At 37.6% G+C, this 22,485-nt stretch overlaps 1 protein-coding gene across 4 annotated transcripts in view; it reads left to right on the top strand.

Moving 5' to 3' along the window:
• The window catches only part of SOX6 (SRY-box transcription factor 6), a 243,134-nt gene that overhangs the window by 151,010 nt on the left and 69,639 nt on the right, over positions 1-22,485 (top strand). For 2 of the 4 annotated variants that reach the window (XM_054390717.1, XM_054390714.1), the window contains exons 7-8: positions 402-522; positions 8,859-8,938. In XM_054390717.1, coding sequence (XP_054246692.1) covers positions 402-522; positions 8,859-8,938 — 201 coding nt within the window. Of the gene's footprint in view, positions 1-398; positions 523-8,858; positions 8,939-22,485 lie in introns of all 4 variants that reach the window. The other 2 variants (XM_054390715.1, XM_054390713.1) reach the window with 1 other exon arrangement.

Raw genomic sequence — 22,485 nt, 5'->3', positions numbered from 1 at the left:
AAATGCCTGTCATTCATCTCTCTGTGACCAAAGATGAGAAAACTTGTGAAAAATTAATAGAAATAGGTAATGCTCTCCTTTTATAAGGATTCATGGTATGTTAGAAAGGTGTTGTACCTTCTTACCTTGTGCTAGGACAGGGAATATTAATTAACAAAGATAACAGAGATCCAGGAAGAAGCAGGAGAATGTGCAGTTCACTGAAATCGTGACACCTGTGACACCGAGGGAAAACAATGTTAGTGAGGGCTTTGATGTGATAATGTGAATTTAGCAGGGATTACATTAAGGTGAAGGTTCTCTGGGACTGTGTGAACGCAAAACCACTATCAGTACTGGAGAAATACCTGTCAAGACAAATTTGTGCTATTTCTGATCAGAGGCTCTCTTCTGTTTAGCAGGTTCAGGGTCACATGCCTCCGCTCATGATCCCAATTTTTCCACACGACCAGCGGACACTGGCAGCGGCTGCTGCAGCCCAGCAGGGATTCCTCTTCCCCCCAGGAATAACTTACAAGCCAGGTAAGCTGACAGGGATGGGAAGCTATTAACATTCAAAGATATTAACTGTAGCTTCACATATGATGTCTCATAGAGCTGATATTACACAACAGGCATAGCTGGTTGGAAATAACATGGAGTTTTGCAACTCCACTTGAAAAGAACCTGGTTTGAAGAAGGTAGGTGGAATATTGGTTACTGAAAATAATTATTCTTTTTTTTTTTAACTTTTATTTCCCACAAAATAATTTGCTCTAAATACATTAGCCCACTTGCCTAGTAATTTGTCCTAGTGATCAGCCCTGTGTTATTGTACAAAAGCTATGTATTTTTAACTAGTGCTGTTATCTTCAGTATGTTTGTCTTTTGTGACAAAATTCTTACTCTTAATTAGTGATAAAAGTCAGAGGAATGTAATTTAATTAGCAGTCTTCAAACGGGGAACTTTTTGTTTGATTTCAGTCTGAATAATAGAAGGTTTTGGTAGTTCAATCCAAGTCATCATTCAGACTTGTAACAGGTCACATAACCTTGTAGTGAAATATGTTTTGAGATGATTTAGCAAATGTTATGATTTCTTTCTTTTTTCCTCTGAGTTTACAGGACTCCTGGGGAATTCAATTAGGGATATAATGGTTTGAAGCTACTTTCAGAGCCTCCTTGTAAACAGGGCTTTAAATGTTTAAAGACACGTTGCCAAAGGAATTCAATGTAGGAAGATAGTTAAGTAAATAAAAGTCAACCTTATTTTCATTTGTACATTCTTTGTAAGTGACCTCAGTCCAGAATCAGCAACCTTATTTTGCTCATTAATAGTATTCCTTGTCAAACTGCCTTTAGCATTTTAACCTGATAACTAATAATTACAAAACAGAAATACCAGCTTCTTTTTTTGACATTAAATATGAAATGTACAGAGTAAAGCATTGATCCTGCTCCTACTGATGTCAGTGGTGTTTTTGCTGTTGACTGCAGCAGGAACAGGGTCAAATCCAAAGTACAGTCTCATAATACATGATGTAAACAGTATACTGATGAAGAGCCAGGTTGAACCTAAAATCTTTTCTAGCAAGTTTACTTAGTATTAGGTGAAGTGAGGCCAAGCAGGATTTCAGCAAGTATTTCCGTTTGTCCCACTCCCTTCTGTCTCTTTAGTGGAGACATTAATCTTTAAACTGGAACCTTAGTCCAGTTACTGTCTTATTTTGCACATTTAGAATTCCCCAAGTTCTTTTCAGTTTGACAAACTGGCACAGTGAATGCAGGAACCAGCTCTGAAAGGCAGCTGGTTCTAGGTGGCACAGGATGATGGTTATTCCCATACATCACCACCTCACAACAGTTGAGGACCAAAGAGCAGAATATTTTATCTCCAAAGACGCAAGAGTTGCCAGTTGTCAAAACTGTCTACAACTCCCTGCCTAACACCTTTCTTCTCATCAACCTGAGAAAGCATGTGCACTATTTTGCTTTCTTTTCCCCTTTTAATCTGAGATGCTTTCTGAATACTGACTATTAGTGATTAAGTTCTGGGTTGTGCTTCCCCTGGAAGGTGATATGTCAGATCATGTTGTGCTGATTTTGGCTCTGTAGGCTGCTTGGTACAATAATGACTCAGGAAGAAGAGTACCAGCGCAATATCCTGCAGAAAAACAGATTTATGCACTTATTCTAAAGTGTTCATTACAGGATAGGTACCATCCTAACACTTTATTGAACTTACACTGCTTTACTTGTGATCCTGTTGGCCTCATTGTGGAACATCATACAGCTTTAGAACATTGTTTTTACTTGCTGGAATGCGGAAAAAGAGATATGAAGAGAGAATGAAGTGCAAGCAGTACTTAAGGGCTAGATATCTCAGAGCACAGCTAAGCAGTTTGCTGGTATGTTATCTCCACATATATGGGTTTATAGCCTGCTGATACTAGTAAAGACCAGAAATCACAATGATTTGATTATACCCATTGGCTTGCAAGAAATGAGAATATTTTTATTTTTAGTATATTTAGTAAATTCTACAGTGTGTATGGCGTAGTTAGGTGGCCAGTATAGTAGTTTCTGTTGAGAGATATGATTTAAAATGCATTGTGACTACACTTGGTATTGATTAATTCCTATTTTTGGCATTCTCGGCACGGTAGTTAAGGAATTAAGGAAACTGGAGATTAAGCTACACTCTTTCACAGAGAGGGTTCTTCAAACTCATTTCTGAGGAATATTTATGAACTTGACTGCTTCTACCTGCACTCTTCTACTTTTGTGAGAAACGAAACTTTCATCTCTAGAACAATCAGTTTATACTCACTCATACTTCTGAGGAAAGATTAGAGATGAATTAACCCGTCAGATTCTTACCATTTTATCTTTCATTTCCTGTTTAGTTTCTATTTCATTTGACTCGTTTGAGTTTTGACACTGAGAGTTTTCCATGATATTCAGAAAACACAGTGAGAGGGATTTCAATAATAGGAGCTGTGGGAGCTGAGTGCTTTAGAAACTGTCATTTAGGGAATGTCAAATATTGTGTGCACAGTCACTGAGTTTGCTTTGCCCACAAAATAGGCTAGATATAAACCCACTCTGATTTAGAAGCAGTGTATCAGTTCCTGTGACAGTGCAGCCAAGATGAGAAGTCCTGCCTTAGTGCATGAGCTGGAGTATGATCATATACACATGTCCATGCAGATGTATCTTCATGGGTGAAGTAGGAGCTAATTTCATGGCTGTGTAGTTCAATGCCAAGATATCGGTTGCCAAATACTGTTGCAAATCTGCACATAAATTCCATGCCTTGAAGTGAGAAAATGGTATTCCTATAACAAGCTATACCAGGTCATGCCCTCAATGGAAGGATCTGTATAAGGGAAGAGAATTTATTCAATTCTGAGGCCCCTCCAACACATACCACAGTTGCTCCTGAACTCCTGAGCTGAGAAAGTCATTATGAATAGAAAACACAAGGAATTGCTGATATACACCTATAATTTGTATTGGAGCCTGACAGGACAGGCTGTAACAGCCCCTCTCCCCCTCCCTTTCCCCCCACCAGTATTTTGGAGCTCTAGGGTGAAACAGGCCAAAGTTAGCAAGTGTTGATGACAAGTAATAATTACATTAGAAAAAACGTCCCCAAAGTCCCATGCTTCCTTATGTATCTCAAAGTCATGTAATATAATTTTCCGGCATGGTAAGTACTAATTGAGAAATCAGAGCTGCATAGACCACCTAATTAATTTTTTATACATATTTCAGTATTTATAGTATATACCAGATTAATTAAAACTTTAGGGCGCTGTGCATCTCAAATGACTGTTGTGACTATTGACCTGCAGGCGCTTGACGAGCCTTGTAGAGTACCTGGTTGTGGGGGTTGCCACTTACTCCAGTGGGAAGCTGAGAGTGGCAGCTGGTAGGAAGCTAATCCTTGCCCAGAGATGCTACGCAATTAATATAATTATTTTGCATTCCAAGTACAGCAAAGCAACTGCACTGGCTTTCTGACTGTGACCACTATGCTTACTACTTGGAACTGGTGGGTAACATAAGTACCATTATACCTCCTCTCCCAGTGCAAATTTCCTTTCACTTAACCAACCACACGCATCCAGGAAAAGTTAGTGGGCTTGAGTATCCTTGAATGTGATTAACATGTCCCCATTAGTGGCCTGGATAAAGAGGAGAAGATAGTTCACTTCTGCATCTTGCAGTTCTCAAAGCATTAGTCTCTTCAAGTCTTGTATGTAAAAGAGAATGGGCAAGTAGGATGATGATGGAGTAAAGATGCAAAGTAGCACAGGGCAGAAGCCAGAATACTTTGAGCAGAGCTCAAACAGAGCTACTAGTTTCTCTAAGCAGAAAATGGGAGAGCCAGTCTCCATGCTGGCTGCAAGAAGCAGTCCAAGTGACTTCGAAATGAATGATCACTTTTGCTTGACAGTCTACTGCAAGTGTTTTGTATTATATCAGTTCTTTACCAGATGTAGAAAGCATCTCTGAAAAAAGATTACTGAAAAGAGAGATACTGAAGTTGTAAACCTCTATTTAAAAGGATTTATAGAGTGAAATGTTGCAGTGTCTTTTCAAAGCGTTTCTTCATATTTCATGAATAAAGTATATAAAGACCATGATTAGAATGGCTAAGAAACAACTCCTGTCTGCCTACTTAGATCATTCTGCTTTACACACACAAAAGTAATTTACAAGAGATTTTGCTATCCTAGCAGTACAATCAAATGTGAAAATGGAGACCTTTTTTTTTTAGGCTGGTGGCAAAAATAGTGAGAAATGGAGCTAACATTCTGGCCTAGTTCTGTTCCTTCTTGCATTGGGGCAAAATGTCTGTAATTCCTTTGAAATCAATGAATGTAAAATTAGGTAAAGCACAAACAAAACTGTCAGACTTATCGTCAACTGGCTGGACCTCAGAGCACTCCAATACTGTGAGATATTTGTCATCAAACTCATTAAACTCCTTGATTACTGTAGCTAATCCACTTAACTAACATGATCTTTGATCTTCTGGACATCACTGATATTCATCACTGCAGTTTCTATTTGTAATAGGCCTTTCATAAGTTTTCCCTGAAGCTGTGTACGGTGGTTTAAATTTTGCTTAGCAGAGTACTCTATTTTCAGAAGGCTACTGTTACTCTTGGCAGGTGAGAACAGAAAGTGTACATCAAGTCAACTGTGTACCAAGCTGGCTGTGTATCTTTACATGGCAGAGGTGCTGCATGAGCCTTCTTTATAATGGAATTTCCCTAGGACTGAGTTAAAGTCTGTTATGTCTTCCTGATTGGGTTTTCTGGTTGGAACAAGGAGTTTGTAACCTCAGGATTTGTTGTAACAATGCTTATGTGCCTCACTCCTAAATGTTGAGGTAAGAGCTGGAATTGGTAGTAGGCAGCAGAGAATTTTCAGCTGGGATTTGGCCCTGAAGTTCTTTACTTGGAGACAGACAACTGTGGCAATTGCTTCGGCTGTGGCATGAGGATGACAATGAAGTGCATTGTGGCAAACCCTGCTCAGAACTAAGGCAGAACTGAGGTAGTTTCTTCAGACAGGAGAGATGCTCTGTACTACTGCCTTAGGCAGTTACCTGTATTAATATCTTCCTCAATCCTGATGCTTCTGCACAAACAAAATGCATGCCCTGTGCACAGCTATGGTGGCAGTGGGCATCTTACAATTGCATTTTAGGAAAGATGGGTAATAAAGCAATATCTGCTCCCTACCCTGAGTCTTGCAAGAACCAGACATCCTTACTTCCTCACAGCTTACAAAGCCTCATTGATCTGGAAAGTCCGTGCATCCTATAAATGAAGTCCACTGAGCTTCACCATCCAAGACAGAAACATTTACATTATTTCTGTGTAGGATACATGGCACAATTGCTCACTGCATTCATTTGGAAATGTTGCTCCACCTGGTAAAGGAAACAGAAGTCTGGTATACTTTTCCATGGCTTGTAAACACCAATTTATACATAAACAACATCAGCCAAATGTAAATAGATAATCAGCACAGCAAGACAATCGAAGAGACCAGTTTGCAAAGCATGCCAGATTTTTTGGGGCATTCTTCTTGCTCCTGGTTATCAAAGGCCAGCACACACCGGTACCTGGAGCAGACCTGTTTGAACATGGACTGCTGCCTGCTGTACAAATTTGGAAGAACTGATCCTCATGCAAGTGTTCCAAATTGAGAAACAAATTTGAAAAAGAATTGCTACAATACATTGACTGATTCCTTGCCAAGACTGCTACTGAGAAACTTCTTGATCCATTCTTGTACTGAGAAAATAAGAGGGGGAAATATGTACCTTCTGCAACTAAAAATTAAAATCAGCCCATTGCCGGCATGCTCAATTTGCTCAAGTACCTTTGCTCTGCTTTTACTGGTTAGCATCAGCAAAGTACTCTGAGCTGAGAGTACTAATTTTTGTTTTCAGCACAAAGATACTGCTAAGATACTAGGACTTGGCCATAATTTAACATGCTAAAATGAGGGGGGAAAGAGACAATATTATGTTCTAATAGAAAATAAATGCCATAACTATAAAATTATTTTTCTTATAGCAAAAGAATGAAATGTAGCCAGCAGGTGAGCAAGAGAACACTGCAGGGTGTGGTAGAGATGCTATTCAATTAACTGTGAAGCCAAAAAATTCTGTTAGTGTGTGTGGGGTGTGTGTGTATAAAATATCTGACTATTTCAAACCATAGGAGCATGACAGCTGTGAAAAAGGAGTGCCACAGGGAATTCTTTTAGAGTTTGATTTTTTTAAAAATATGTTTGACATGGAAAATGTTTTAGTACAAATAAAGCGACTGGTATTGAACTTAAAAAGTGCATGTGGAAGGGGAGGGAGAAAGAAGAGATTGCTGTGTGGAACAGGAATGAATAATTCATGATATTTAAAGAAAGAATGCCTCCAAAATGTTCTGCAAGGCAGTCCATGCAGATAAATCGGATGGTTATTCCTTCTCACCCCCCCCCCCCAGTCCATTTAAAGCATCATTAATTCAACGTCTTTGTGATTTTTTTAAAAACCTTGTAAGATATTTCTGAAAGAAACATTATTTAACTTCGATTAGGATCTTATTTATTCAGATAATGTCATATCAATATCAAAGAGATAAGTGGGATTATTTAACCATAAAGAGACAGCTTTAGTACTTTACGAAAATGATCTAAGGGGTTGTTTTTTTTCTGCCTTTCTTTTTTAATAAAGAAAAAAACCCTCCAAACATCATGGCAAACTAAAATCAGCCTCATGGAAGGAGGAAATAAGGGGAGATATTTTGAACATTACTCCATAGGACACCAGTACAATATAGTGTTAGTGAACGCATTGTAGCTCCACATGCAATCAGAATCCAATTGTTACTGGACTGTGTACAAGCACGTACTGTGCTCAATGGTCTGATGAGGTATTATGGATATGATGCAAAAAGACCTTGTGGATTAGACATGTACAATTTATTTAAAAAGTGAAACTGCCGAATATTTAAACTGAGCTGAATACAATAGCACTTTGGGTGGCAAAAAGGGAGAGTTCTCAGGAGCCCAGTGACTGCAAAGACTTCAGTTTTCATTATTTAGTTGAGGAGTCTAACAAAAACCAACCAACAAAACAAGAACAATAAAAAATAAACACAGAAAAAAAATCAAACAAACCGAAAACCAACCCCAAAATTCTAACCAGTGGAATGTCCTGATTATATTATTTTGAATTTCTCTGTTTTTTCTCATTGTTACATTCTGCTTTCAGTGTGGAAAAATTCATGTAAATCAGAATGATTATGGAAAATCACCAAAAGGTACAGAGGAGCAGCCTGTTAAAATGTAGCCTACAGACAGTACATAACTTAAAAAAAATAAATTGAGCAGAATTCATATGCCTTTAAATCATAGTTAGTGTGTAATTTGTCCATCACTGCATTAGTTTTTACATTACTGATTACATCGGTAAATTATTTCAGCCTTCCTTGATTCTTTACATTGACTACAGGTCCCAGTGGCACTGTGTGATATGTTGCAGTGACTTAAATGTGGGAACACCACAGATGCTCTAAGATGTAATGCTTTAGTAGTATCTCTTATTTTCTAGAGAATTTTTAGTCCACTCATTACTAAGGACATACATTTTCAGTAAACAGAGCACAGAAATTTTAGTGCTTGAATCTTCATGTGACTGAACAACTACCTAATCTTTCAACTTTGGTAGGATTCCAGATCTTAGAGAAAGTTGAAATTATATTTTGAGCTCTTTTAAAAAGTGATTTGATTTTGTTTTTCTGTATGGCTACTTTAAAGACTTGTCCCATGATACAGAACCTCAAATCAAAATAAGAAACAACCTCAACCTATATTGAGGCAACCAAGCAGTTTTCTCAGGAAAGAGCCACTTGATACTGAAATCACCCTCTATTAAGCAGGGCTGAAATTTCTTGGGTTAGAACAAATTTCTCGGGTTAGAACAAATTTCTCCAGTTTTAAGTAATGTTCCTCTGGGAACCATTGGAGATTTTGGGGGTACGTTGTCTGTGTGCCTACAGCCTTGAGGCCCATTTTCTGCCCAGGCATAGGTGCTTGATTTGAACATTTGCTTTTGAAAATGAAAATCACGAGTATCATGTTTATGTTTTGCCAGTTTGCCTACCAGCTATCTGCTAACAAAAAAGTTCCAAGGGAGCATGGCAAGTCCGTGCCCAGCAAAGCCTTTTGTTTTTGCAGATGTTTGGGCTTAGAGGAGTGCTGTGGAGCACAGGCAATCCTCGGTCCGTGTTTGCACTTGTCTGCTGCTATTCTCTGCTCATTGTCTGAACCTGCACGCATTGTTCTCCCGACAGGTGATAACTACCCTGTGCAGTTCATTCCATCAACAATGGCAGCTGCTGCTGCTTCTGGACTCAGCCCTTTACAGCTCCAGGTATGTGCCAGAACAAAAAAATGTGGGATCGAAGCCAACATTTTAGGGGAAAACTGCTAACCAGCTGTATGCTAAATAATAGTCTGAATGTTAAATAATTTTTGAGCACAGCCCAGGAGGATTAACACCTTATGTACTTAGCGTACAGCAAATACAGCACTGTGTGACCAACCTTGATTCTGTGAGTGAAAGACATTGTTCTGTGTGTTTTATATGGACAAAATTAATCATATATTTTATAATTGCATGACCAGATGATGGGAGATAAGTTCAAAGATCTTTTTGTCCTTTATTTTAATTTAGTCTTTCCCCTCTATCTGCAATGCACTACCTTTAATTGGACCAGTGAGTGTAGCAAAACAAATGTGTGTTATTGAGGATTTTCTTTTTTGCAGACAGTATGGTGCTGACAATGCAATAAATTGCAAAATCTTTTAGCTTCTGTATTTAGTTAATCTCAACCCTTCTGTGCATTAAGCTGGTCAGATGCCAAGCACGGGCCAGAGCCTCTGTTTGGTCTTTTTTTTTCTTTTTTTTTGGCATATGTAGAAAGAAATGCTGTGAAAGAAAGATTTATGTGTCATATTATTAGCTACCTTTTTGTGGCAAGAAGTTCTTAATTTCACAAGAAAAGACACAACAATGTCATAAATAATAAAGAAACAGTCAAAAGCTTTCAGAGTTAAAATGTGTGGAAAGGAAGTGTCTGAACATGAGAGGAAAGGCCATTAAAGATGCATGTAACTATTTGCAAGTAAACCTTTGAAACCCCGGTTGGAGTTAGGTAAGAGTTGGGTTCAGATGCAAAGTAAGAATAAAGAGTTGGGTTCAGATGCAAAGTAAGAATAAATTATGCTGAGAGTAGCAAAGTACTGCCATGTTAATACCCCAATATCTACTTTACTTACACTTCTGCAATTATACCATTTTCCAGAGGGACCAGAGCAAATTAAAAATCCTCTTGTCTTTACCCAGTGCTGATATTCCTCTTGCTAAGTTAACTTAGGATAAGTTAGAATGAGACCAGAACTCACTGTTCACTGATGGTCCAGGACTGGCAAAATATACCCCTTGCATTTATGTCTGACTTAACCTACAATCAAAAATTGAAAAGAGAACACCATGACACTGCAGGGAAAGAAGTCCAAAAAGTACTTTTGGGTCATGATAGTGTTATGTTAAGACCATACCTTGGCCAGACTTCAAACCAAAGGGAAGTTTTACAAAAGGAAAAATAGCAAGTATCCATTGAAAAAAATCTGTATTTAAATACTTATTGATGCAAAGGTTTCATTAGCTTTCATTACTTACAAAATCAGCTTTCTGAGTAGAGACTATTTTTTTGCTTTTGAATTGCAATACAACAAATAGTGAGCCTACATAAGACTGTAAGACAGGAAAGGATAACAACAGTTCCACTGCAAAAAATCAAACCAAGCAGGATCTAAATCAGACATTTCTGATTCTTTCTTTTACAAGATCCTTTTGTAGCTTGACTCGCAGATCTGTTTGTCCATCAGCCTCAATCAGAACCTAAAGCAATAGTGCAATTTTTTTAATTTGCAGAAATGATAGGCTGAGCTGTTAAACATGACGAGCACAATTAGAGGGAAAGCAACCAGCAACGAATGTGGTCCTACTAAATTCGGAAATATTTGAGTGCTCGAGGGGCCTGAATTTCCCTGCAGATATATTTGTTGTAAAAGAGTTTTTTTTTGTTTATTCCTCCCATTTCTGTTTTATTTGAATATCATCAATGTTTCATGATCATAAGAGCTTAAGTAACAGAGTACTTAACCTTCAATTGATACCTGCTCATCTGATTGCCAAATCAGCTGAAGTAAATTTTATTTGTTCTTACTATTAATATTAGTGTTGTGTAAATTCCCTAAGTGTTCCCTAAATGAACACTTATTTGGGTGTGTTTGTTGGAGGGAATTTGTTGTTATACCTGATGCGTCATGAAGACTGCTAGGGGTGTAGCGTTTCAGCTCATTTTTCCACCTTTGATTACCTTCCCCCTCCTTTCTCTGTTTTGCTTCCATTCTTCCATCTGCCCCACCCACTTATTTATTTACATGAAAGCTGTGGCCATGGTATCTGAGTATTTCCCAACTGCTTAAAAATACTGATCATAAAACTAATCTCTGTTCCTTTCAGCCAGTGGGAGAGATAGCTAATTCATTTGCAGGTTTGGTTTTGTTTCTACATGTGAGCATGTGTGCAATATCTGTTTGGAGAACTTGGAGAGGGAAAACTATTTCAATTAAAAAGGCTTTGCAAGTAGCTCTAACATTTCAACTTTACCAGGACATTATTATTATTAGTTCCAAATTTATATTCTGTAATCCATATCTGGCTGCAGTGGAATTTCTGTCAGCTTCAAGTCTATAATCTCTCCTGTTTTTTCAATTATTTTTGGGGGGGGGATGATCATGCTTCAGGTAGGAGCAGGCAGCAATTTTGTCTTCTCATTTTCCTGTGTGTCAGGACAACTACTACGGAAGCTCTGAATCTAATAGCACAGAAAACAATTTACTTCCAGGTGCATCATGTAACCATAGCAATTATTCCGCAGAGAATGTTTCTCCAGTGAACAATTTGTAATTAATGATCTGCCCATCTTATTAAGCTATTTGGCACACTGGTATCAAAATGGGTTTTCTCTGAATTGTATGTCTGTGTGTCACCAGTGGATTACGTATCTCCATGAGTTAAAAACTTTATTGAAATAATATCTAAGAATTTATCCATAAACTAATTTCACTCTTGCATTAAAAATAATAATAAAATAAAATTATTCTTCAGCACCAGACCTCTTTGACCATCTGCTTTTAAGGTCTTACATCACATTGATAGATCAGATTAATGGTAAAATACCATTAATATTCAGTTGCAGCTTTGAGTACTCCGAAAGAAAGTCGTAATTACAACATGTTTATGTCAATCTATGTTCCTGAAATGGTGGCTTACTTTGCCTTGAGTTGACATCAGATGACTTCTTTTTGTCTATGCATTGAGGGTGACCTTGATGATGACAAAAAACTTTTGTGTTTACACTTCCCATTGAGAGCTTAGACCCATGACAGCATGAGTCTTACTGATGAGGAACAGTTCTCTAGGTATGATCTAGGACAAAGCACAAAGCACAAAGCTATTTCTCTTCACTCCTCCAGTTTCAAACAACTGTGAGTGAGTCCCATCCAATCAATCTTCTGCTAAATAGTTAACTAAAGTAATATTGCCAAATACTCCTGTAGCAGGTATGCACAGTGGTGTGTTGATCAGTTCTGATGCATGTGCGTAACAAAAGTGTGTTGTTTTAATCAGCATGGGCAGGAAAATCTGTCAATAATGTTCTCCTTACTCCTCTTTTTTACACTCATGATCTCTGGAATTTCTCCCTTTTCCTGCTTCCCTGATTTCTTTTTTTCCCTAGCTGTCAAATGATCGCAATGATACTAAGAAATTCTAGATAAGCATGCCCAGTAATCTGGCTCAATGAGTGACCTTGACCATGAGGTGGGTTTTCCCAGCTCTCACAGTGCTGGGTAGTAGTAACCTAGCTACTGAGAAGTCTCAGTGATGGCAGAGGTGGCACCTGTATGTCCTTACTTTCAAAAAGAAATGTTACTATATGGTCTTTATTATTTTTAAAAAAATCTGCCTTCGTTCTTGGATGTTTCTACAAAGCAGTCTATGTGGGAAATAAGGAAATGTCGCAACTCTCTCAACCACCACTGATAAACTGTTGATAGAAATGGAAGCACTACAATGATGCTAGCTGGAGTTATTCCTAAACAAAGTGAGCTCTAGGAAAAAAAGCAAAACAAAAAAAGCTTTCGTTCATAACTCTTTCCCCAAACTATTTGTGTACTTGTCCTTCAAAATTTATCGCTTATAACGCTAATGAACCTTGGCAAGGCTTAACTCTAGTTGCAGCTGTGTTTTTGAAGCCTGAAGTTTTTATAATCCATTTTAAAAAATCAGATTTTAACTAAACACATAATTGTCTATTTCTCTTCCCCCTTCCCATTTCATCCTATTCCTCCATACTTTCTTCTAATTGCAGAGAGGTAAACGACCTTTTTTTTTTTTTTACGCTGCTAGGTGTAGATCCAGTGTGCTGCTGAAGCATTGCATAGCCTGCCTCAGGGGCACAATATTAGTGCAGGGAAGGCCAAAGAATGCTATTTTTAGTTGAGCAGTTCAGCAGATGGAGGCATGAATACTCATATATCTGAAGGTTGAGAGGTTTGAACCATTAATTTTGATAATGTATTTAACCCTGGGAACAATCAGAAACTGTAACTCTAAGGTTACAATGCTTTTGACCTTTAGAGAACAGAGGGCACTTGGTACAGTAAACAATATATTACATTTCTACTTATTCCAATTCTCTCACACATATAAATTTCAGGACATAGTTGACATTTGCTTTCCTCAGCTATTTTAGTGCTGGTCCTTAAAGTAAGTCAGGAAGAATGTGCAGGAAAGAGGCCAATGTAATGCGACAGTCATGTAAATATGGCCTTTAAATAGCTAAGATGTTAAATGTGGCCTTTTATGAAGAAATATTATTCTCGGGAACTGGAATCTTGGTGAATTATTATTTCAATGAAAAAGTTGTTTTAGTGGACTGCTGCTCTTACAGAGTTTCCTCTATTTGTTGTAACCTTAAAGCAATTTTTTAGTGAGGCTAATATGATCTGATAGTGATAGCTCACACTGGAGGTATTTTGGTCCCACTCTGGTACCACATCATGCAAAGTGATGTACCTGCCGTATGTCTTATTAAATGATGCATGCTTCTCTTCAACAAATATAGCAGTTAAATATCACACAGCTTAAGTATTTCTAATTAAAATATCTCCATGTGTCAGCATATTGGTAATGTATTATTTTAATCCATTTATTTTGTTTATGAAACAGTGACATATGTTTAGATTGTGAAATATATGAGCCTTAAAAATCACTTTATTGAAGAAAATTAATTTCTACAATGCTGTCTCAGTAATGTGTTCACTCACCCAGTCATTCACTGGCAGGGCTGCCAGTCTTAATGTTGGTTAGACACAGTTTAACAGTTTTATCTGACATAACAATCTCGGATGTAGGCAATAATAATTTTTTTCAAATGCAAAAAACATGGGGGTTTGTTTGTTTGTTTTTCCCTTAACACGGCGAAGAATAGGGATTGGGTAAATGTGAAAGAGATTTGGTTAGACCAATCAGAATTAAAAACAGCTAGTTACCTTTTCAAAGTTAGACACTGTAATTTGTTTGTCAGCGGGTAGATGTTTGGGTCAGCACTGTGAGTGAGTGACTGTCAGCAGGAATTCCTACTAGACAAGTAATTTCCCTCAATGTATTACTGACAGATTGCTCACTTCTTCAAATCACTAGAGAAAACAAACTTAATATTGTTACAGGCAGAGTTTCTGTCTTCATTAGCCTTATAGAATGACTTTATCTAGCATTCAAAGACTACTGAGCTCTAGGTGGGCATATTTTAACAGAATGTTCCTTATTATGACACAGTGAATAGTGGCCTAAATTAGGGGAATGGTGTGTGCAAATTTCAGTATATGGAAGTAGTAAATTAAATATTTTGGTACTTTTCTTATGCAGAAATTTAGGTTGTAGCAAAGGAAGGAAAGAGGTTGAAAGAAGATTTTATTAGGGTTCTGAGAGACCAAGCAAGCCCTTTAATGAAAATAAAATTAAAAATATGCCAACCTTGCAATACTTTGGAAAAATTTAATTAAAATCAATGAAATAGTTATACTCGTGCCTTTCCCTGCTTGAATGTTTATGTCTCCGTATGTAATATCTATCTTATCAAGTTGAATTATATCAGTGGCAGTATCAATGAAAATGATGTCATTGACTCAGTATTTTACCATATGACCTCCTTTCTTTGCAGAATTTCTTAATACTCCATCTTCTCCTATTCCTTCTCATCTTCAGCCCTGAATTATCTGGTGAAGTGATTTTCATCAGGAAAAGACAGCCCATCAAAACTGAGAAATTTTTGCCAGGAGGGTTTTGCTAGCTCTCCCAGTAATGGCATCCCTGATCAAAATAAGTTTCCCTATTCTCTTTGTTCTAAAAAGTGGAGATATAAACAAACAAAACCATTAGCTTGAGTAATCAGCCTTGCAGCTGCAAGACCCTTTTCTCACTCATTTAATGCCTGGATCTCCAATGACTGCTTTAAACAGCCTGTCTTTGTTACTCTTATTCTTGCTTAATGGATCAGTGTCACATTTTTAATAAAAATTTTATAGGAATGTTTAAGAGACTGTTTTTTACAGTCTGTAACAATTTTAGTACTTGGATGAAGCAAGCTTAAGTCCAGTCCTGGGCTTTGGTTTCCCCACCATTGTAAGAAGGGCATTAGCTACTGAACTGTCACCCAGACTGGCAAAGCTCCCTTTGGATGACCAAACCCTCCTCCACTTTGGGAAGTGCTCTCATCCTGTGCCTGCTCTCTTTTCTCAAGAGGGAAGACTTTTCAGCCTGGTAAATAGGGCTCAGGCTTCTGGCATGAGTCCCATCTTTTACACCTTTAAATCTCACCAAATAGGACAGCTGCCTTCCAGGCCCATATGCTCTGTTCCAGGGAGAATTTGCCATTGAGATCATAAATGGCACAGGCATAAACTCACTTATCAGGAAACTTGTGTGTTTAAAAAGATGTCATCCTTACAGCCTAGATTGCAGGAGGTTTCCTGTGTCTTTTCAGTCTGTATCAAGGCAGAATCTTGAGCCCAAGTGACTGGAGGAGGCTGAGCCCCCAGCATCAACAAGACGTTGTCACTGCCTTAACCACTGGCTGCCCTTCACTGAAAGCCCAGGCTCTATTTTAAAATACAAAGCTCCCTCCCTAGAGTATGTATTCACTCAGAAGCCAGTAAGAAGCAAATAAGTTCCTGCTGCATTTACTGACAGAGCACCAGAGGCACCAGTACTACAGAGTGCCATCAGGGGACGAGCAAGGTTTTTAAAGCTCTTTTAAAAGTGTGGCATCCCTTAGGGGAATAGGCTGACTGTGAGGCATACTCTGAGCTGGCAGTTGGATTCCTTCAAGCTTTCTAGAAATGTATATGGTGTATGCCTTACAGGAGTTAGGTACAAGTGAATATGCTTCTGAAATGTTATTATACTTCTGACACCCGTAGAGCAAGCTGCTTAATTTGGCTACAAATTACAAACATGAAGGATTCTTTTTCCTGTAAGGTGTTAACATATTTGGATGTTTAGGAATTTAGCAGCTATTAGATTAAAGACAAAAATGCCTTTTAAGTCACGTTTATAAATGAAGGATAATGCACTTCTGTATCATCATTTCTTCCTTACTAATTGCTACAGAAAAAGAAAAATTAGTAGCTCGTCTTTGATCTGAATTAAAAGTTCTAAGACTAAGGATGGTTAAATGAGAGCATCTAGGTGTAGCCATACACTTACACACATGCTCAAAGGAAGCAGTTATTGTCTTAAAGAATTTGGACTGGAAAGTTATCATCACCTGCCTGATTTTGGAGTGTTTTTGATTATAACTGAGTATTCCTACCCACTGAATCAATTCAGAAAGAAAGGGAAATTCATAGCAGATGAGATAGAACTTATCAAATCAGTGTGTAGGTATTGCTATCACCGAATGGAGTTGTCTTTGCTGAAAAAATGGGGATGGTATTACCTCCAACATTGCTTGTCTAAGATTTGTTTGGTCTGTGATGTTTTAAAATCAATATGCTTGAGAAACTGGAGAAGTGTGCTAACACATAGAAAGTATTGGAATCATCTGTCCTTAAGACTCAGCCTGAAGGCTGTATATGGCTGGAGGCACAGCAGAAAGCTTGTATATCAGTCCTAAAAAAAAAATAAAAAGAGGCTGGAAGGAGAATCATCTTAAGGAAGACAGGAAGAAAAAACACATAATGCTCAGATGTCAGTATTAAGGGATTTTTCAAGACCTAAAGGAATCATTCCCAAAAGGTAGTGAAGTCAATGTAATAAAGCACACATTTTGGTGTCGTGCATTAATTACCAAAAGTAGCAAAGCATGAAAACTAAGAAATACTTCAGGTGTAGAAATAGTGAGAGACTGTTGTCATATCCACTGGTATTTTTGGAAGTGAAGTGAGAAATAAAAGAAGCAAAGTCCTTTCAAAGTTACATCAGTTTTCCTACACACTAGAAATAGAACAAGTCACCAGATTTAACTAGTCTGTAGTATATTAAAAAACACATCTGTGAAATATCTGTAGTAATGCATCCAGGCTATATCTTCTGCTGCAGTCTTCAGCACTGGGAAAATCACTAAGATCAGGCCTTGTAACCATTTTAATCTGATCCCAACACTGTTGCTGAAATAGCACTGCAGTTCAGAAAACACGGCTATCTGATACTGAAATCACATTTATTTGTGTAAAATTTCATCAAGTTACAATGAATTTGTAATATTAAGATCCTGGTTACCTGGTTTTGAGGTGCAAATGTGATTTTTTTTTTAACATGTAATTTTTATAAGCCCATTAGAATACGTTTTGCATAATTTTATGTGCACTTCCTTTAAGGAAATTATTTAATTTTCCTTGAAGGTGCATGAAAGTTCTAAATATACAGCAAAAGATCAGTATGAGGTATCTGCAAGCAGCCTGGAAAGCGTAATTATTTCTGATGCTTTAAAATACCTGTAAACTGGGCCTGTTTTCAGCTTCACAAAGAAAACATTCCACTGTTTTCTGCATTTAAATATACATTTTAAATATGTTGACTTATCGGGTAATGCAGCAGGCTGAACAGGGACAAACCATTTTTAATGGTATGTTAATTGAATGGGATGCTAGAGATGCACCTGAGTGAGTTTTTTCCCAGATGTGCCCCAGCTGACTGATAAAGCTTTTCCTGGTCAGTAGAGCCAGTATATATTTATTATATCCCTGTCTTTTGTCCATTTTTGCTAGTGAAAATAGCAGAATGGCAGCACTTTCAAAAATTCAGCTCTTAAGTGGAGAACTGCCTCTGTGTCTTCTCACAAGGTGGGGTTTCAGATGGGAGAACTGAGAGAGGCAGTTTAAATGGACTCTTCCCTTTTCCTGACTTGCACCCTTTTATTACTGGGATGGTGTCTGATTATTCTCTCATGGGAGCCTGTAGAAATTTGTCGTGCTTTTGCCTCTCAGTATGACTAGTAGTGGTAGGTGAGCATTCAGTATTCTTGTTCTGTGTGCTTCTACAGTTCTACACAGGGAAATACTGTAATTGTATTTGACAGTTTCTCCAACTATATGAATCCAACCTATGCCAGATCTTAAATATTTCTGGAGAAGATTTATTGTTCCTTATTTTTCCCGTGTCCTGACTTTGTTTTGCTTTTATTTATCCCTGTATTTTCTGTGTGCTGTCAGGTTGACAAATCTAGAAAGTCTACACTAGAAGCAGTACCTGAACAAGCATGTTCTGTCCTGAACTGATTTAATCCCCTGTAGGATTCAGAGAAAAATTATATTTTTAGACCCCTTCAACTGAGATTGTCCACACTACTGGCAATGGTACCAGTGACATGGACATGTGCTTACTAGGAAACTCATTTACCAACTCATTTCACACAGCTCAACAAGCAGTTATTTATAATTGCTTGTAATCCTGCTGACATGAGGCTGAATGGAACTCCTGACTTCTCTCACGAAGCCCATATATGTGCTAACATTAGAAAAAAAAAATACCTGAAATTCTGAAATGCAAAATTTGATAAGCTTTGATAGCTATCATCCATTCAACAAACTTACTGTAACTAATTGCTTTTCAATCATATAATTTTATTTCCTTTATCACAGAGGCTCTCTTTAAGCAACTGCTTTTTACACTAGCATTAGTCCAGAACACATTTCTGCACATAAATGTGTGAAGCTATCTGAATTCACAAGGTAACTGCTCTTCATATAGACTTCTCACATTTACTGTTAAGGCTATTCTATATTAGCAGCAAGGAACCTGAGTTTTGGAAGAACTTCTAAAAGAATATCAGAAAACATTTTCAATTCTTTCTATGAATAATTCGATTCACAGTGTCCCTAGCGAAGGTAATATTATGATAGCATAAAGTGAATGAAAGAAATTGCACTCTGATGCAACCATCTGATTGCATGTTCATATTTTTCTGATAGATCTGGTTATATTTTTATTTTAAATAAGTGCTTCTTGTTTGCATTCCTTGGATACAGGAGAAGCAGTTTAAAATACTAGAGCCTTTGTTTGCAGGTATCTTTGGAGATTCCTGATCTTTGCTTGCTATTCTAGGTGAACTCATTACTCTGCTAACTTTAGTTCTATCCACAGTTCTGTTGAAGTAGAATTTATGCTATGAAAATGCCAAAAGCAAATTCTAATAGAAGCAAACATAGGAAAATCACATAAAGATTTATCTTCAACATTTCACATTGTCGAGTAACATTATTCACTGGAAACTTCAAATTACTTTTTCAAGCAGATGCTGTGGTCCTTTGCTATGATTTGATTTCTACCAAAGGTATTCAGGCTTAAATGAACTTTTATTTGTCTGTTTACGTCTATATCAAATACATCATGGCTTTCAGCAGTGTGTGTCATGGTTATTTTGTAAAATCATTAGAAATTTAATTTTTTTTTTTGCCTGTTTCCAAGTAGTACAGCATATAACCTGAGAGAATCACAATGATGAGGCTATTGTGTGGTTTCCTGTTCATAGTAAATAACAGGAGAACTGTGATCAAAAAGTAGCATATCAGTATTTTATTTTTAATAGGAATACTTTATGATTGCATTCAGATATCCTGAGTTCAGACACTGTACTAATGCAGCAAAGCATTTGTACTAATGCACTGTACTAATGCAGCAGTATGCATTTCATGAGCAGCACAAAGAAAACGGTGACTTGTTTACGTTCACAGAGGGTGTATTTAAATGGGAGGTCTGAGGCATGCTTTCTAATTTCTGAGTACAGGTGCTCACCCCATGCAGAGGTGGGACACAGAAGTATTTAGTCCCTCCTGCCTTCTGTGCTCCTGTTTCATGGCACATGGAGGTGAGCTATGTCCCAGGCTGGCCAGAGGAAAGAGTAAGCCAGGAGGTTGCACTGTGTGAGAGTACTGCTGCTCGTTACACTATGTCTCCTTAGGTCCTCCTCTAGAGAAATAATATAGAGAAAAAAGATGCACTCTCAGTTTGGGCTTTGATCTTGCTTTGACTCAAAGAATTTGCATGGTAGCAAGCAAACTATTCCATTATAGTTGATAGGAAAAATACAAGGGAATAGATACACAAAGTGGATGGGATTAGAACAGTTAGCGTTCCTTAATTCCTTGTCAGAACCTAATCTATATCAACTAAAATTCTTGTTGCTTTTGTCATGCCTCAAGACAAAATGTCAATGTTTAGAAAAAAAGATGCTTATTTTTTTTCCTAACTCCTGAGTTACTATCTGTAGGAAATTAGAATTATATAATAGATATCTAAGTTCACGTAAGTATTTTGTGTAAAGAGCAGTTGCTATAACAGCAAAAAGCAATTTGGGTTACAGACTTATGTGCTTGTTCTTCTTTTGTCTTTTCTTACACCATAAAGAGTTAAGTCAGGGTTGAGTTAAACCAAGATGAGAAGCTAAGGCATTATGGCCTCTTCCTCTATTAGGAGAAAAAATGCTAAGCATATATTGTGTTAGAAAGGGGTTTTTCACTATAGCATTGTCCTCCCTGCTATTTGTCTAGTTTTAGTCCAGAGAGCATTACTGAGACAGCAAAAGATCAAAGTCTAGTTTTGAGGTTGCAAGCATTTTTCATTAATTTTGGAGTCTGCATAGAGGTTTTTTTAGTGGTATTTACACTGAGCTCTGGAACTGCACTATTTCACTTGCGCCCTCATTCAGTTTCCTACTTTGTATGGCAGTTTCAGTGTATTCAGCAGGTTGTATGCCAGCAGATGAAACAGATGTTTAGGCCATACTGGAATGGCGCGGCATGCTGCATCAGGACCTGGATATTCCTCTTGACATCTGGATGCTGCTGGGCTGGGAAGCCTGCCTTAGGCCAAGAGGCTGTAGGAGCCTTGTGGCAGTGAACATAGGGTCCTTGCTGCTCTTTAAGCGATTAGTGCACTGAAGCAGCAATAATGCTGAATTATCGCTTGGTTGCGTTCTTCTAAGGAATCTTGGGACAAAGGGATAGTCAAGGAGGAGTATTTACAGTAAAGTCATGTTCAGAAAGACAAGACTAATTGCCCTGTGTTGAAAAGCTTTCTTTCTGCTCCTTTAATAGTAAAATTGTTACGAATACTTCAGAAAACTTTTTACAAAGCAGTAAACAAATAGCTTACAGAAAAAACCTCCCTTTCTCATTTAAAATCATTAAAATGACAAAAGACAATTTCAGCTATTTTCCAATTTCATGGTATGGTCAATTGTATGGAACAGACAACAAAATGTGACTGAAGACAGGAAATTGAAGGTATACTAATGTTCATGCCTACTGGAGACAAAATGTGAACTTCTAATAGCTGCAGGGAAGAATATTAGGTATGGATGCTGTCTGACTTACGCATTGATTCTTTATAGTTTCACTTTATCAAGTTGAAAATTGTGCTGTATGTGCTGCTACAGCTTAAATTGTCTGCTGCAGCACTTCCCTTTATGATGTGTGTTATTTAAACACAACGGACATGGTATATTGCATGGAAATATGTGTTTAGTGTTTTGTGATTACTAGCTGTTGGACAAAATAGCATTTAGCATGCATCCCTCCACCAATAAATGTTCATTGTTAAGACCAGTGTGTTTAAATGAGGATCCTCCCAAACAGATTACAGCTTTTTGGAGAGCATGAGGTAATATGTTGAAGACGACCAGTTTGTTGCTCTCATTTAACCTCCAGTATTCTAAAGGGGTTATATTTAATTAACACTGGCTAAAGGCCTGACCTGAGAGGCAACCAAAAGTGATTGAACTGCATTTTCAGATCCAGGCTGTAATCTGTTGGGAGAGGAATAATAATAATAAAAAAAAAATTAGAAAGCACCATTTACTGAAATTCTTTCTAACTAAGCTGTATTTCAATGGGCCATTTAATGCTCAAATGGACAAAGGTATTACTTCAGTCATTGAATTGTATCAAACCCTTTCTCAGAGGCCCAGTTTAAAAACTCTACAGGAAAAGTGGCTTAGCATCATATTCTCAGCAGACCAACACTCAGTCTGTTTGGAAAGGGGAAAGGAGAAAAAAAAAAAAGGCAAAAAAGAAAAAAAGAGTGAAATGAGGTGAGACATGACCGCTAAGTCAGTGAGGGTTTTTGCTTCTCCCTCCAGTCAGTGGCTTCACATGGGAATTGCTCTTCAGAAGGCAAAAGCTCTGTATTTGCTACAGAACCCTTTAAATAATTTAAAAATATTTATTTATTTGCTTATTTATTTATTTGGTGAGCTGTTACTCTGTTCTTCTGATCAGCTTCCAGCCTGCCCTTTGTTCTTTCCTGACACAGCAGAAATACAGTTTTATTTCTGGGAGACTTAG

The sequence above is a fragment of the Indicator indicator genome, chromosome 21 (assembly GCF_027791375.1).
Source record: "Indicator indicator isolate 239-I01 chromosome 21, UM_Iind_1.1, whole genome shotgun sequence".
Taxonomy (NCBI): Eukaryota; Metazoa; Chordata; class Aves; order Piciformes; family Indicatoridae; genus Indicator; species Indicator indicator.
This window is presented reverse-complemented; position numbering and strand designations above follow the sequence as displayed.